The sequence below is a fragment of the Pocillopora verrucosa genome, chromosome 9 (assembly GCF_036669915.1).
Source record: "Pocillopora verrucosa isolate sample1 chromosome 9, ASM3666991v2, whole genome shotgun sequence".
Classification (NCBI taxonomy): domain Eukaryota; kingdom Metazoa; phylum Cnidaria; class Anthozoa; order Scleractinia; family Pocilloporidae; genus Pocillopora; species Pocillopora verrucosa.
This window is the reverse complement of record NC_089320.1, coordinates 13,915,457-13,931,252: the sequence shown is the minus strand read 5'-3', so window position 1 is coordinate 13,931,252 and position 15,796 is coordinate 13,915,457. Positions and strand designations below refer to the sequence as shown.

The window sequence follows — 15,796 nt, the reverse complement described above, 5'->3', positions numbered from 1 at the left end:
CTAATTTTTCAGTCAGAATTTGTATAAGCAGCTGGAAAATTAGATGTCCCTGGATTTGAAATGGTTCGTTTGAGTTTCATTAATAAGCAACATGCCGAGTACTCTCTCAATATCCTTGTTAATAGTGCAAATAATTTTACGGCGATAACGTGCCAAATTTGAAACGGAAAAGGTGGAAATCGGTTGGTTGAAGCATGATACTGTTTCGAAACTAAGGATAGTTCTTGCGACATGGGTGCTTGAATGGCTATTTGAAATTCCTTGCATATCAAATTTACTATGTTTGATATCTTCCGTTATGAAAATCGATAGTGCCGATGGTGGTTTTCAATAGTTCTCATGAATTCTATTCACAAAATCTTCGCGACACGGCTAATAATTAATGTTGCGTGACGGGAAGTTCGTTTCCATCCCAATTATCTTTTGGTCAGACATGTCATATCTCATAGCGTCTACAAAGATGAATATTCGTGTTGTTTTGTATTGAAATCAACCCCATGCTGAAATAAGCAACTTTAGTACTCTTTCTGTTTGTTGTTGAATCATAACACAGCCGTTCATCTCCACAGAATGTCCCTTTTGGGTTTGTACCCATGCAATAATATCTCAGCTCCAACTTATTTGTCGTTCACGTCGGCTTCGACGACAATATTATCATCAATTGTCGCCATTGTGGGCAACTTTTTAGTGGTCGTTGCCGTTCTCCTTGATTCCAACAGAGACCTTCGTTCGCCATTCGGCTTCTTCGTTGCCAATCTGGGACTGGCAGATCTAACTGTTGGGCTTGTAACCGCACCAATGGGTACCATATACCTAATCTCCGAAGGGCTAAAACGTGTCGAGAATTTGCAAGGATTCCGGCGGTGGATGCATGTATGCTACTTCATTTCCTGTTCTGCCTCTCTGCTCAGCCTAACAGCCTTGGCGTTAGACCGATACGTTGCTATCACATATCCTTTGCATTACCGAAGCAAACTGAACCCAACAAGAGCTTTGTTTATCTCGTGTTTGGTTTGGATCACTTCGATCCTCCTGTCCTTATTCTATTTCACCGTGGGCTACAACAGGTTCCGGTTTGTCTTTGCAAGCACTGCTGTTGCGGTTACTTTCGCGGTGCTAATTTTCACGTTCGTGAAGATTTTCAAGTATTTGCGACATCAAGTCCGTCACTGGGACAATTTACACGACAGTACAGAGGAGAACGTCGTCATGAAACAAGCCACGAAAAGAGAAAAGAAGATTACAAAGACGCTGTTGATTGTCCTTTTGTTATTTTTAGCGTGCTACGTGCCTTCGTGTGTATGTATCTACATCGTTAACTTTTGCTATACTTGCGGCTGTGAGTTTATTCACTGGGTAAGAGACATCCAGTTTGTTCTTGTGATGGCCAACTCTGGTGTGAATCCATTCGTGTATGCGTGGAGGTTAAAAAATTTTCGGAAGGCTTTTAAGAGTATCCTAACGTGCCGTGCATTTCTAAGGCGGCTCAGGTCGGTCTCAGTGAATCTTCAATTGTCGACTGTGCGCACAGTTAATAACACCGTCTCAAGCGATGGCAGTATTGGAAGAGTTAATCCAACAGTACAGGAGTAGCAAAGCTTAATTAAACTTAACTCGTAGCGTCGAAAAGGGTAATTACCAATTTTAAACATTTTTGGAATGGAGACTTCATTTGCGATTCATCAGTTTAAAGGTCATCATATAACCAGGGTCAATTAGCATTGTATTTCTTAAGAAAATTCTGAGAGAACCTCTGGTAACATATAGTCTACTTTTGATGTACCCAAAGATTGTTATATTTCTATGATGGCAATTTTTACTTTGATGGATAGATAGTGATAAAGCCAATATTAAAAAAACATATAAAGAACATTGCCCTTGATCACTTGAATGGAGCCGAGATCGGCCTTTACAAATTTCAGCAATTCCACAACCTATCAAATTACGAACATCAGGAAGCCTTGAACTTTAAATAGGTTTTCCTCCTTGTCGCTGTGTGTTAGTAAGCTGGGTAATCAGCGATTTACATGGTCGTTTTTCAATAGTGTAGATGATGACGATGTGGCTCTTATTATTCACTATTTTCAGGTCGATTTGGACTTTCGTAATACAGCTAAATTTCCTTACCTCTACTTTGTATGAAGTCAGGAACTCCCCCTTTTTTTTCGCAGCTTCTTTGAAGAAAATAAATTCAAACTCCTTTATACGACACCAAGTCCTTGAGCCTAAAGTTCGACGCCAATCAATGCAATGGGTAGCTCAGTTGCCCTGGCAAGTTGAAAAATCCCCGTTTGAATCAAAACCATACTTTTAGTTATGATTAAGTTTTTTAGCCGAAAGATCCGGCACCTTCTCCACGTGAAAAGTTAAGTATAACTTACAAAAAATAAAAGGGAACTCTCCCAGAGTAGTATTCAATTGCTTTTTTCTCACAGGCCCACGATCATTCCAACTGAAATCATTCTTCTGTTGTTAGCACACGGCATCCTGAAAACGCTCGTCAGACGAATCTTTGTAAAACACATCGCCAAGGTTTTCTGTTGGTGCTTTACACGCACTGATATTTGACGTTCATAACTCGCGTCCTTTGGCAATGCAGGTTCCTTCTTGCCGTTTGTGCGCGCGTGTATCGCATGAGCTGTATGAGTTCTTCTTAACTCCAAAGAATGATTCAACAGTTCCTTTCACCGCCATGGCATCTAATCTAGATCTCGACATGAAATTCTCTGAGGCGTAAGTACTGCTGTGTTTTGTCCAGGTTTTTATGAGGTGAGGGGTAGGATATTACTTACCCTTTCCGTAAAAGTGCTGCTGCTGTAAATTTTTGTTTTATTGCAAGTTGCTTTATTTTGGTTTGTTTTTGGAAATGGGAGTGTCATTCCAATCCAGGGTGACCAACCTTAACTGCAGTTCAGTTTAGTAAGTCAACTGTATGAAATAGCTTGGAGTTTCTGTTTTGTTCCGTTATCTTTTCCAGTCTTTTCCTCCTATCTTAAGGCTCTATACAGCAACGTCAGATACGTTTTTCAGGCAAAAACTCTCTTTACGAGGATGGTCCTTAAAGGTCATTCTAAAATGTCTTCCCACGGATGTGAGGTACATGCAGCTCAGCGAAGGGAATCGTATTAATGGTCATTTGTTAGTTGAGAGAAGATACAGAGGGTTTAATGACCAGGTGAATAATTCAATTTTGTTTTTTTTGTTTGTTTGTTTGTTTTGTTTTGCTTTTGTTTTTTTTTTTCATTTAGGCGCTATCGGAAGGAAAATCTGCCCTCCCATTACACCCAGAATTTTCACTTAAATTCGGTATCCAATTATGTTTAATCTTTTGTTATTGTTATTTTACTGTAATTTTATCTTTACTTGTGGCATGGTAACAAATTTTGATCCCTGCCGAGTGGCTTCGTCTTCGTCTCGTCTCCGTATTTTAATTGCCTCAAGCACTGTGGGTGTTTTCTTTGCACGCTCGCGGACCTGCATTTAAACACTACGCAGCTCAGTTTCAGGATGAGTGCAACAAGGGATCGTTTGTCAGCGACTTCTTATTTCCCGTCATGAATCGGTGAGATACTAGGGCAATTAGCGATTTCTTTTTGTACTTTTCGTGTATTTTCGTTCACTTTTTGGGAACAGTATTTTCTTTTGTATTTTCCTTTCCGTTGTACACCCCACACGCTCCAAATGAATTCATATATCTATAAAATAAAAGTCTCTTTTTCAATTTTCGAGTTTTAGGTATGGATGAAAGGAGGACAGCTTTGTGAGGAGCGTAGCTTAACTGGACTTTATTGTGTTTATCCGGTAACGATTTAGATGATTGGTTTTTAAAGTTAGTAAAAACCATTCTAGACATCACCTCCTTTTAGTCCTTTGGTCATATAAAACATTTCACTGCATGAAACATATGATGACGCGCGATAGCTTGGAAAAAAAAGATTTATGCGCAATTCGTCGGATTTATTCTCCCTATATGACTGCATGTATACCGCTCATCTGGGTGCGAATAATCTTTCAATAGTATTGTGTTCATCTAACTACAAAGTTACAATGCACTGATCATAGTTTTCGGCATTTTCTCTGTAGTACCACCGGGTCCCTGCGGAAGGTGAGATGCCCTCCGATCCAGTCTCCGAGGAATCCAAGGAGCTTGGGATTAATCCATGTAAGCCTCACTCAAGTAGTATCACCAGTGTTAATGCCTGCAACTGTGGAAGGATACAGGATCACAGAAAAGATCCTTTTGATCTCAAGGTAGATATTTTTATTGTATACTTTTACAAAATCATTTCTATCTTTTTTAAGATGAAAACAATAATCAAAATGGATGTGAAATGCCTGTATTTCCTTGAATTCGATTGCTATATATAATAAATTTCTATTAAAAAATAGATTAGATCGATTAGGAATCTCCGCCTTCAAATTGACCTTTCCCCAAACAAAATCGAATATCTTTTCATTACATGTATGTTTAGTTTAACCGTAGATCCTCATTCGGATGAAAATGAAGATTTACTTGATGTTATCCAGTGGATTCCAGAGCTTGGGAGTTAAAAGCAGAATCAGATATAATCCCGGCTTAACTACTATAACAACGTGTAACCCAGGATTAAGATATTGACAGGGTCTCCTGCTCAGCGGCAAACTCGTGCTCAAAAACAGGTCTCAGAGTAATCGAATTATACGAGAAATTTCTACCTGTTGAATACCCTCAAAACGTCTTCTGCTTCCGTTCAATGACAGCTTCTTTACACAGCCTTAGAGCTTAAAATGCGCTTTAACCAGGCAGAAAGTAGATAAAATAAGAGTTTGACTGACTTGCAAGTTATCTATTGTCGCCCCGTAAGTTGCTTAGATTGTTACGTTGGGGTGAGTGAGGAGCAAAAATAACCTAACGCCATGAAAATATAAAGCTTGGTTTCGCGTTGTTAATTAAGACTTGAAACAAGTTTCTCTTGGGTAGACAGAAAGAAGATTTTGTGACAAGCACGCGATGAAGCTCAGTTTGAGATGACATCTTATTTAAATCGATAGATGTTAACAAAAACGGGTAATTAGAGAGTTTTAGTGTTTCAAGAGGGATTCATGTCTGTCCGGTGTCTGGGTTGGGATTCTTTTACTTGTAATTCATAGAGGAATCCCATGTAACTTTTAACTGAGGACAGTCTATTTTTCAAATACTTCTCCCCGTTCCGGAAGATCACTCAGTTTGAAACTTAAACGTAGCATTCTATGACAGTTGTAGCTTTGCTAACGACAGAGGAGAAAGGTTCAATTTAAAAATACCAAAGTTCAATGAAAATTGAGATCAATGTCAGTCTCCGAGCAACTGCGCTCTTACCCCTCCCCTAAACCAATTACGGTCAGCGGTCAGCTGATAACAATTTAGGGTTAACATTGAGTAAGAGGAGGGGTGGGTGCCTTGTCACTCAGACACTGACGTATATCCGTAATGTATCATAATCTTTGCTAGTTTAAGAGTCAAGGGCGTAGCAAGGATAGGAGGGGAAACCAGGGGTTCCACTGACCCCCTCATTGTAAGCCTTTCATTGTCACATTAAGGAAAACATGGCGTGGAGGTCGACATTAAAATCTGGTAGGTACTCTCTGTTTAAAACAGTGAGCCCTCCTTCTTTGAAAAATACTGGCTACGCCACTGAGAGTTTTCTCTCTTGTGAATTGTTAATGTCCTAGATCTACAGAGAAACTGAATCCCTATCTATGCCTTGCGTGTTCTTAATTTAATGATGAAAATTTTCCTTCTGACGGGCAATGTCATCGTCTTGAAAGAAGTTATTTCAGAAAAATTCTCACATTCACGACGTGTAATAAATCATCCGATTGAATAGATATACATTACTATCCAATTTAATGGTTTGATACTAAAGATCATTGAAGCATTAGATGTATAAGTACAGTTCTAAAGTTAGCTCCAAGCGGCTTAATGTGGTCAACAATTACTAATTTTTCAGTCAGAATTTGGGAAATGAGCTGTCCCAGGATTTAAAATGGTTCGTTTGAGTTCCATCAATAAGTAACATGCCGAGTGTTCTCTCAATATCCTTGTTAATAGTGCAAATAATTTTAAGGTGATAACGTGCCAAATTTAAGACGAAATAGTTGAAAATCGGTTGGTTGAAGCATGATGCTGTTTCGAAACTAAGGATAGTTCACGCGAAACTGGTGCTTTAATGGCTATTTGAAATTCCTTGCATATCAAAATTACTATTTTTGATATCTTCCGTTATGAAAATCGATAGTTGCGATGGAGGTTTTCAATAGTTCTCATGAATTCTACTGAATGACTAATAATTGATGTTGCGTGACGGAGAGACATTTCACGCGACCTCTAGAGAGACGAATATTTTTTTTGTTTTGTACGGAATCAGCACCATGCGGAAATAAGCAACTTTAGTACTGTTTGGTCTTTTTATTGAATCATAACACAGCCGTTTATCTCAACAGAATGTCCCTTTTGGGTTTGTATCCGTGCAATAATATCTCAGCTCCAACTTATTTATCATTCACCTCGGCTTCTACGACAATATTATCATCAATTGTCGCTATTGTAGGCAACTTTTTAGTGGTGATCGCCGTTCTCCTAGATCCCAACAGAGACCTGCGTTCGCCATTCAGCTTCTTCGTTGCCAATCTGGGACTGGCAGATCTTATTGTGGGGCTTGTCACCGCACCAATGGGTACCATATACCTAATCTCCGAAGGGCTAAAACGTGTGGAGAATTTGCAAGGATTCCGGCGGTGGATGCATGTATGCTACTTCATTTCCTGTTCTGCCTCTCTGCTCAGCCTAACAGCCTTGGCGTTGGACCGATACATTGCTATCACATATCCTTTGCATTACCGAAGCAAACTGAACCCAACAAGAGCTTTGTTTATCTCGTGTTTGGTTTGGACCACTTCGATTCTCTTGTCCTTAATCTATTTCATCGTGGGCTACAACAGGTTCCGGTTTGTCTTTGCAAGCACTGCTGTTGCGGTTACTTTCGCGGTGCTAATTTTCACGAACGTGAAGATTTTCAAGTATTTGCGATATCAAGTCCGTCACTGGGACAGTTTACACGACAGTACAGAGGAGAACGTCGTCATGAAACAAGCCATGAAAAGAGAGAGGAAGTTTACAAAGACGCTGTTGATTGTCCTTTTGTTATTTTTAGCGTGCTACGTGCCTTCGTGTGTATGTATCTATATCGTTAACTTTTGCTACACTTGCGGCTGTGAGTTTATTCACTGGGTAAGAGACATCCAGTTTGTTCTTGTGATGGCAAACTCTGGTGTGAATCCATTCGTATATGCGTGGAGGTTAAAAAATTTCCGGAAGGCTTTTAAGAGTATTCTAACGTGCCGTGCATTTCTAAGGCGGCATAGGTCAGTCTCAGTGAATATTGAACTGTCGACATTGAGCATAGCTAATAACACCGTCTCAAGTGATATCAGTTTTGGAAGATTTAATCCAACAGTACAGGAGTAGCAAAGTTTAATTAAATATGACTCGCAGAGTCGAAAAGGGTAATAACCAATTTTAAGCATTTTTGGAATGGAGACTTAATTTCCGGGGAATTTATCAGTTTAAAGGCCTGAAAACGCTCATCAGACGAATAAGTGCAAGAAACGTTCAAACTTACCATTCGCAATTAGCAAGAGGAACAGTTTCCGTGATTATTTGGCATCGTATGGTTTTTTAAGCGTTAATTCATTCTATAAATAGCGCTTTATGTAAGTTTTAAGAGGTTATAATCATCATCAATTTATTGTTATTACAACTTGTACTTGAATAAGTCCTTATTGGCTATATATTGTATTTAGCTTAAATTCACAACGTAGTAAAGACAAAATTAATTTCTTTTCCAAACTGTTTCCCAAGCCCAGGTGCGTCTTCGTCTTGTAAAGAAATACGCGTTTCCCTGGTCGTGGTCGTCGATGCTGTTGTTGATAAAAATTCGGGAGCGGATTTGCACGAGGAAGGCCGGACGTAACGACTTTTCTTTGATTTATCATACAAATCAGCCCAGGAAAAAAGATTTCCTATTCCCTGGATACACGTTTTTGCAAAGGTTTCGATTTCTCGATTGGTAAGGACTCGGTCCCAAAGGTTGAACTGTGTAACGAGCATTTTCATCGTGTTACCTGAGCTAGCGAATTCTATTTTGGCCAATTGTCTCCCGATGAAGTCTTTATAAGTTCCGTATTTAACCCTTCTACCATCTAGATAAAATGACCACGCCGCTGTGTTGATCGACCATAAGTTACAGAATTGGTGTCATTCCTTGTCTTTTAAAACATCAAAGTTTTGTCTGTGAAGCAAATTCTTCAATTTAGTGAAGTCTAGAACTCCAAGAGAATTTTTTTGTGAATTGTGCTCTATAAACTTAGGAAATGGAATAAGCTTTCGCCGCTCATGGTGCAGTTAATCGGGAACTTAAACAGCTCCTCATAAATGCAAAGTACGGGGTTGAAGATCAGAAATTCACTCGTTCAGGAAAAGTGTCTGTTGCTCCAGGTGGTTCAGGAGGCCATGTACCTAACCTTGATCACAGAGTTTCGATCTATTTTGATTGTCTCTGGTGGAAGAAACCGCCATAATCATGTTTAATCTACATAGCACAAAATTGCGACAAAAAAGTTCTGATGTCACGGAAACATTCAGTTTGGCGGAAGTTATCTCCGTGGGTTCATGAAGGAAGAAGAAGGTTGATTGCGGTTTTTTTTTTTTTTTCTTTCGGTTGCTATTTTTGCGCCGTGAAAATTCGTCAATTTTGAAGCGGTGGTCCATAAATAAATGAGAGAGAAACGCGCGACAGGTCTTAATGAACCAGTAGGGATGTCTGAGTATTATGAAGATCAAAATGGATTTTGGTTGAGGCTGTGAGCTGTGTGCAAAAAGTACAAACGAGGAGGATGAAGGAAACCAAAACAACGCAAAATGTTTTCATAACTTAACTTACTTTTCATTGATACCACCGTGTACATATTGTAGCATGATATTTTCTCCTTCCCGCGTTAAATGGATAAGCATGTTCATTCCTGTCATATACAACCAAAGCAGGCGAATCCTATTTCCCCGTCAGGCTCCTTCCACCGTCTTAAACCAAATACATGCGCTAAATTCATCCCCAACTGAGATATCCCTCTCGTCATGAAAGTTCCCTTCCAGTTTAGCGTGGTAAGATCCTAATTCAAAGTATATATGTATAATTCAAAAGTTTGAACTGGACATAACGAGCATGGGTTTGATCTCCACCTTGATTGTGTGGCTGTTTTCTTGTTGAAGTTGTTGTTGTTGCTGTTTAAGCATCGCATGATAAATAACTCACCTGCCTGGCCCCCACAAGAGCGAAGAAAATGTTACGGGAACGTTGATGTTTGCGGTAAATTTCATTGCTAAACAACCACGAAACAAATTATGAATTGACGTTACCTATTTCTTCGAATGCGGCAAAATATTCTTCTCTGTTTTGATAACGTCTTCATTTTGGAGACACAACGTTTCCTAATGTGCTACAAGTTACAAAATTAATTGCCATGTTTTGTATCTTGTTTTTTGCTCGTGAATCCCACCATTCATTTCCAGTGGTCATTTCATCCGCCTCAAGTCTGTTATCACCACGGTCATTTTATTTATTGGACTGGGCGATGACATTAAATGGCGGAGGCTCTTGCAAGAAAACATCCTACCAAGGGTGTGATGGGCCAAAATGTTGTAGGGAAGACTTGGTTTTGAGTGCAATTTTACAGTATCTATATTTATACATCTTAGCCCAGGTAAGAAGAAAATCTCCAATCGTAGTTTAGAAAGTGACTCCAGAAGAATCATAGAATTTTGCGAAGCGTAAACAACGGAATCCAACCAAAAGGCTGAATACTTGATCTCCTTGAGGAATATCAGTATTTCATTGCGAAATTTTCCTTACCAAGTTCAAACAATTAAGTTCATACCCACATCTCGTTATGGTTTTATGTGATGTTCTGTGGTAACATTGTACACTGAAATATGCACTCACTGACGCACCTGAACTAAACCGTGTGTAGTTTAGTCAAGTTCACACTCCAATCTCGTCATGATTTTATGTGGTTCTCTGTGGTAACATTATGCACTGAAAAATGTACTCACTAACGCACTCCTTTTTCTTGTTTATCATGCATGTTGATGGACAATCTTCAAGGCATTTATTTGTGCCCGCCTCCTTCACAACTCGGCATGCATAGCACTGTTCATCGCTGTTTGGTGCCTTACAGCCTGAAAATTAAAGAAATAAATGGAACAACTCTTTGCATCACGAGTGGCTTTTCTTATCAACGATAGAAAGAAGGCCGTCTTTAAAAAAGATGATGTCAGAAAAAAGACATCAAAGCGACATAAATCCTCTTGAAATCACATGAATGGTAGGTAGGAAGACTCTCGAGTCACATGTACTCTGACCAACAACGTCTGAGTATAACACCCTCCTGCTACAAATTTACAAAACTACAAATCTGTTTTTATGAGGAAATTATTGATCCTAAAGTGTTTCATTATTTATCAAATGATGACAATCTTGGCTTAAAACTGACGATAACGACGCATTTAAACACTCTGACACAGTTTACTTTCGGTGCAAGTTTGAAACTAAAAAGACCAATGGTGAACTTTACAGAGTTACTCAGAAATGGTCCTAAAAGTGGTCATATCACAGCTAATTAAAAGATATATATAAATCAGGTTAGCTTATTTAAAAACTCGTATAAACTCAAAAAGTTTTTTAAATCAGTCCTGGACATGTCACTAGATGCAAAGAATAGAATAGAGCTTGAAAAAATCCCTCCAAAGTAGTTATGTTCAAAAGGAATTTCCTCAGACTTAGCTTCGTCATTTACATTGGAAAGACTCCGAAAATCACAGTTTTATGATTATACATCTTCCATGTAGATCGCAATTGCCCTTTGCAGACTTGTCCTTTTATCCGTTATTGCGATCTCCAGGCTTCTCCTACTGTCCTGCTTGCAATAAACTTTTTCCTTTTTTCCGCCCGTGCCAGTGATGTAATAGAACTTATGTCCATCTTTTTCTGTTTGTAGCTCTGCTGCTTCTCCTTCGCAGCCCCACTTTACCTATGGTATGTGGCAAACAGTATCTGAGTCTCTTAATTGATTTCTACTCAGTCTACACACGCAGTTTGAGAGGAAATTTGAAGATTATACTTTCATTTTAATAGAGTGAAAGTCAAAATACATGCAGTCTCATTCCATAGAAAATTAGTCCTAAACATATTGTTGGACAATTGGGATAAACTGCCTCGAACAACACGCGCAAACGGGAAGTACCAGAAGTCTGATTAGCAAGAGTAGAACTTTTACTCGGGATGACCGCCGCTCTTTTCATAACACCTAATTTATCCCAAGGTACATGCAATTAAATATCTCTCGGTAGGCATGTGTGGGCTTACGGAACAACTGACCCTGGCAGATAAAAAGTGGAGGTGAATAGTGGTGGATATTAACCGATCCACAAAGCGTCGAGGTTAATAATAATATTTGCTAGTCACCTCCGAACCAGCTAATCAGCGCCTGCGAAAAGCACTATCTACCCGTGTATACTAAGACATGTTGCAGCTGGTTTAACAGAAGTTCCGCTATTGTCTAATTAACACACCTCATCTGGGAACAAATCGTTGGCGCGGAAGTTCACTAATTCTGTCACAGAATTCATCTGGAATTTAAAAGCCTTGGGGTATTGGGGAATGGATTGCAGCCATTCCTTGAACTCTGTCTTGAATGTTGGCGTGTAAACATAAGAAAGGATAGATGCAATATCCTGACTTCCTCCTTTGGCTTCCACTACTGTGGATGTTGTTTTGGTTTCCACCCTCACTGAATGCCCTCCTTCCTTTTTATATTTTGCTCCAACACTTGCAAAAAGAGTTTTGTATTCCACTTCCATTTTTTCTGAAAATTGTGTCTTACTTCCCGCTTGACTAGCATCCATCGTCTTATGAATTTCCAGTTGACCTCCAAGTTTAGCTGATTTGATATAGTGTGTTCCCCATCTCTGGATAAAATTTTCTGTTTTTCAGCAAAAAGGAAAAAATCGAGACTCACTTCACTGGAAGCGGACCAACATCGCAAAGCAACGAAAACAACAAGTGCAAATTAAAATTTATGTCGATTAAGCATAGTTTGTTCAACTTACGGTACTTTATTGGTGCTCCTGCATCGAAGTATGACTTAGGGAGGCTCATGAACTCTCGCAGAAACGTTAAGCTCAAATCTTGAGGTTTAACTTCGTCCATGAACACTTCATACCTTTCCATGGACAATAGCAATGAAATTTGCTTCAGTTAAGTAAAACGCAATATTTTTGTTTATTGGCAGTTTGTATGTTTTGTTCGCCTAGGGATGAATAAAATTTCTCCCTGGACATATTATTTGAATTATTTGTTGGTGAAATTTCCGGTACCCACCTGTCCACATCGACATCCAGCACAGACATGTACTGCTGCTTAGCGCCCGACTCGGAGCTGCCCCAAGCCTTCTTAGCGCCGGCATAAAACCCAAAATACAATTCTGACACACCTGCTTCCTGCTGCAAATATTTCTGGAATTCCCTTCGGCTCTCGGACGTCTGCATTGTGGCTGAGGTATCGTAAATTCCATGGACGTTCATGGTGTCTGGTACATCGTACTCGTCGTAACTGAAACGGCCGTAAGGTAACCAGTCAAGTATAATAATATATGTTTTATTGACCAAGCCTAAGGGCATGACTGGACGATTTTTGCCAAGTTCAACAGACAAAGTCGAGGTCCATAAAAACGCAGCAAGGAGCTAAACTGGCTGAATATGTTAAATCAATAACTGACATATAACATGACAAAATTATTTTTCGACAGAATTTCCGAAAAAAAATCGGAAGCTCTCTTTGTTTTCATGGCCTGAAGACGTCTTTTAGACTCTTGTTGCTGAAACTGCCGGAAAAATTTTCCTCAGAAGTTCCTTAGATGCTTCCAAATATATATGGCCACTGAAAAAAATTTGTCTTTTTCAGAATCAAAGAGGGCAATACTACGCCAGTAAGATAGACCACGTAATAAAATCAGAAAACGATTGGTACAACCTGTGAATCAATGACAACTTTACTTTACTCATTTCTTTGTCTTTCGTCTACTGTGTAACCATGCGGTTAAAATTTTATAATCTTATCTGTACATGTTCATATTCACGTTGCCTTGTTTTTGCAGTTTCGTTTCACAATACTCATTTTTCTTGACTGCGGACTGTACTCTCCGCGACCATCAAACCCAACGCTAAGAAAAGCCGCCCCATCAATCATATTCTGACGGTCAAGAAATGAGGAAACATCAAATGTTGAAAGGTAGTAAGGAAGTTAACGGCTATTGTATCTTTGCAACCGTGGATAAAGACAGATATCACCCAAAACGCCCTCTTGCCTGACTGTGATATGTCGAAAGTTTAATCACTTGCCTCTGAAGAGTATGCGAGAAATTTGTCATTGGTGATCAAGGGTAAAAATATTGAGATTTCTCACTAAATAAACGATACCGGAAGGGGTCTTTTCCTCAGAATGAGGAAAACGAGCTACCTAGAAAACGACGCTACTCATGAAAATGGTGCTCCTCAAATAATAATTTTAACCAAGCTTACTTTCCATGGTGAGATAGCATGCAAGAACTCATTCAAAAGAGAGACCGAAAAAAATGAAGACAAATGAACAAAGGGGGTAAGTTTCTAAAGAAACTGTGGTGCTGCGTTCGTGGAAGAGTATATATAACAGGGTAATTTAGTATTATCAACTGAGTTAATAGCGTAAATTGGCCACCGTGAAGAGTTTAAAAGCTGAGCCGGGCTTCGAGCGTTCGTCGGAGCGATTGACGAAGGGCTAACGTTCGAAACGTTACCTTTAAACTCTTTACGGTGGCCAATTTATGATCAGTTAATACTAAATTACCCCAAAAAAAGAGCTAAAGACGTCTAGTAAAAGAAGAAGCCTGACCACTTCACACCTGGCAGACAATTGATGTCCATTTTGCGTTATAACAACACTTGCTGTGTAATTCTTTCCCCAGCATCCATTCATCATCACATATCCCAAACCAGTAGCTGGAGCATATGCATAGGGAACATCCCCGACTTCTTTATCATCCTTCGTTACACCCGAAATAGATGCTCCCAGGTGATAACCAGGGGGTAAAAACATATCAGGTGTGCTCCATCCTTTATCAGGCATGATATCCAACTTGATCTTCAGATTGATAAAAATGCAATGTTGAATCCTTTACCTCTGAGAGTGACTAGCATCTAATTTCTTCTTACAGATTTAAGCTAAGGGAATTTCTCCTTACACATTTTTAAGTTAAGAGAATAAACAAAATGATCACCAACCAAAGAAGCTTTTGACTGTTAAACAAATTCTCCTTAACTGTCCACCCCTTGTAGAGAACAGTATGGAAAATATGAATACTAAGGTTGAGTGCAGCCTCAAGAAGAGAACCTGACAGTTATACGCATCCATTTCAGACTTTGATCACCCCGTCACAAATAGGTCCCAGTTGGGTAGAAAAAAAAAGATATTGTATTTCCATTATTTGTTCTGTTCCTGTGTAATCTCTGCTTCTCCTAATCTTCCCTGTTGATTTTGCCGTGAAAACATCGCTGGCTTTTTTTCCTATTATACACTCCTTTGCGAAGTGGAAAAAATTATTTGCCTTATGCGTCTGATTGTATTTCAGAAAATGGTGACCAGCAGATGGCATCGACAATATTTTTCATATGATGTTGAATTACTAATCTCAGAGGAAAAAATAAAGTATCTAAGCATGAATATACCATTAGACGTTTTATGCTCTCTGGGTTCTCTGATATCGCATTACATGTTCACTTTCAAATTGTTTCTAACCTCTCTGGCTAAAAATCTGGAGGCCTTCTCTTGTGCTTCATCAATAATTTGGATTTTTCAAAGATTAGGAAGACGCGGGCTCACATGAATAAACTCAGTTCTGGAAAAAGGTTTTGTGCAGAGCATTCGCCACCCCCTAAACACAGGGTGTGTCAGCAGGTGAAAGTTACTGATATTCATTGTTCTCTGGCCATACATGTTGTTCACCATCTTTGAAATGAAAAATTTTGACGTATTTCGGGGAGGGCAAAATAATTATTGTGTCCTAAGGAATAGTTTGATATATTTTAAGACTTAATAACTTCTAAATTAGATGACGAAATGTGTCCCACTGAACTAGAGCAGTACATGGCGACCGGACATCCTTTTCTCTAACGCTCTAAGGTGAAAAGAAGAGAATGAAAACCATTTTCGCTGAATTTTTAGTACTAATCTTTATAAAGTTCTATATATGGATTTGGAATAGCTACATGAACCTTAACTGAAAGCAATGAAACAACCGGACATGAATGGCTGATCAATTATAAATAGCAAGTTGATTTTTTTCAAACGGCCACCAATGGGTTTTACCGGTGTTGTTCCCCTGATACTTTTTCTATTATTGCCATTTCTTTTCATTTCCTTTGTATTTCAAAATTTGGCATAGGACGTTATTATGATAAAATTTTAAGACTAATACTTATCTCTTTTCGAACTTGATCTTTTTAGAATAAGTGTTATCTATGTTTAGTTGACACATACTGGGGAACGGAATGCAAACACATATAGACACGTTCTAAGCGATGTTACAAGAGTATTATTCAATTGTCATGAGTAGAAGGCAACAAAACTTCAGGTTAACACAGAAAAAATAATCGAACAAAATCTCCGCTTAGTCATCATTTGTTGCCTTC

At 39.0% G+C, this 15,796-nt stretch overlaps 2 protein-coding genes and 1 pseudogene across 2 annotated transcripts; 2 read left to right on the top strand and 1 right to left on the bottom strand.

Moving 5' to 3' along the window:
• Positions 1 to 60: 60 nt before the first annotated feature.
• Positions 61 to 2,184, top strand: LOC131775338 (adrenocorticotropic hormone receptor). The gene has a single exon (XM_059091442.2). The coding sequence runs from the start codon at positions 571 to 573 to the stop codon at positions 1,591 to 1,593; it is 1,023 nt and encodes a 340-aa protein (XP_058947425.1). The 5' UTR covers positions 61 to 570; the 3' UTR covers positions 1,594 to 2,184.
• A 3,236-nt stretch (positions 2,185 to 5,420) lies between these two features.
• Positions 5,421 to 7,826, top strand: LOC131775395 (adrenocorticotropic hormone receptor-like). The gene is made up of 2 exons (XM_059091494.2): positions 5,421 to 5,593; positions 6,463 to 7,826. The coding sequence occupies exon 2, from the start codon at positions 6,464 to 6,466 to the stop codon at positions 7,484 to 7,486; it is 1,023 nt and encodes a 340-aa protein (XP_058947477.2). The 5' UTR covers positions 5,421 to 5,593; position 6,463; the 3' UTR covers positions 7,487 to 7,826.
• Positions 7,827 to 7,828: 2 nt separating this feature from the next.
• LOC131775374 (uncharacterized) lies at positions 7,829 to 14,981 on the bottom strand (annotated as a pseudogene).
• Between the last annotated feature and the right edge of the window lie 815 nt (positions 14,982 to 15,796).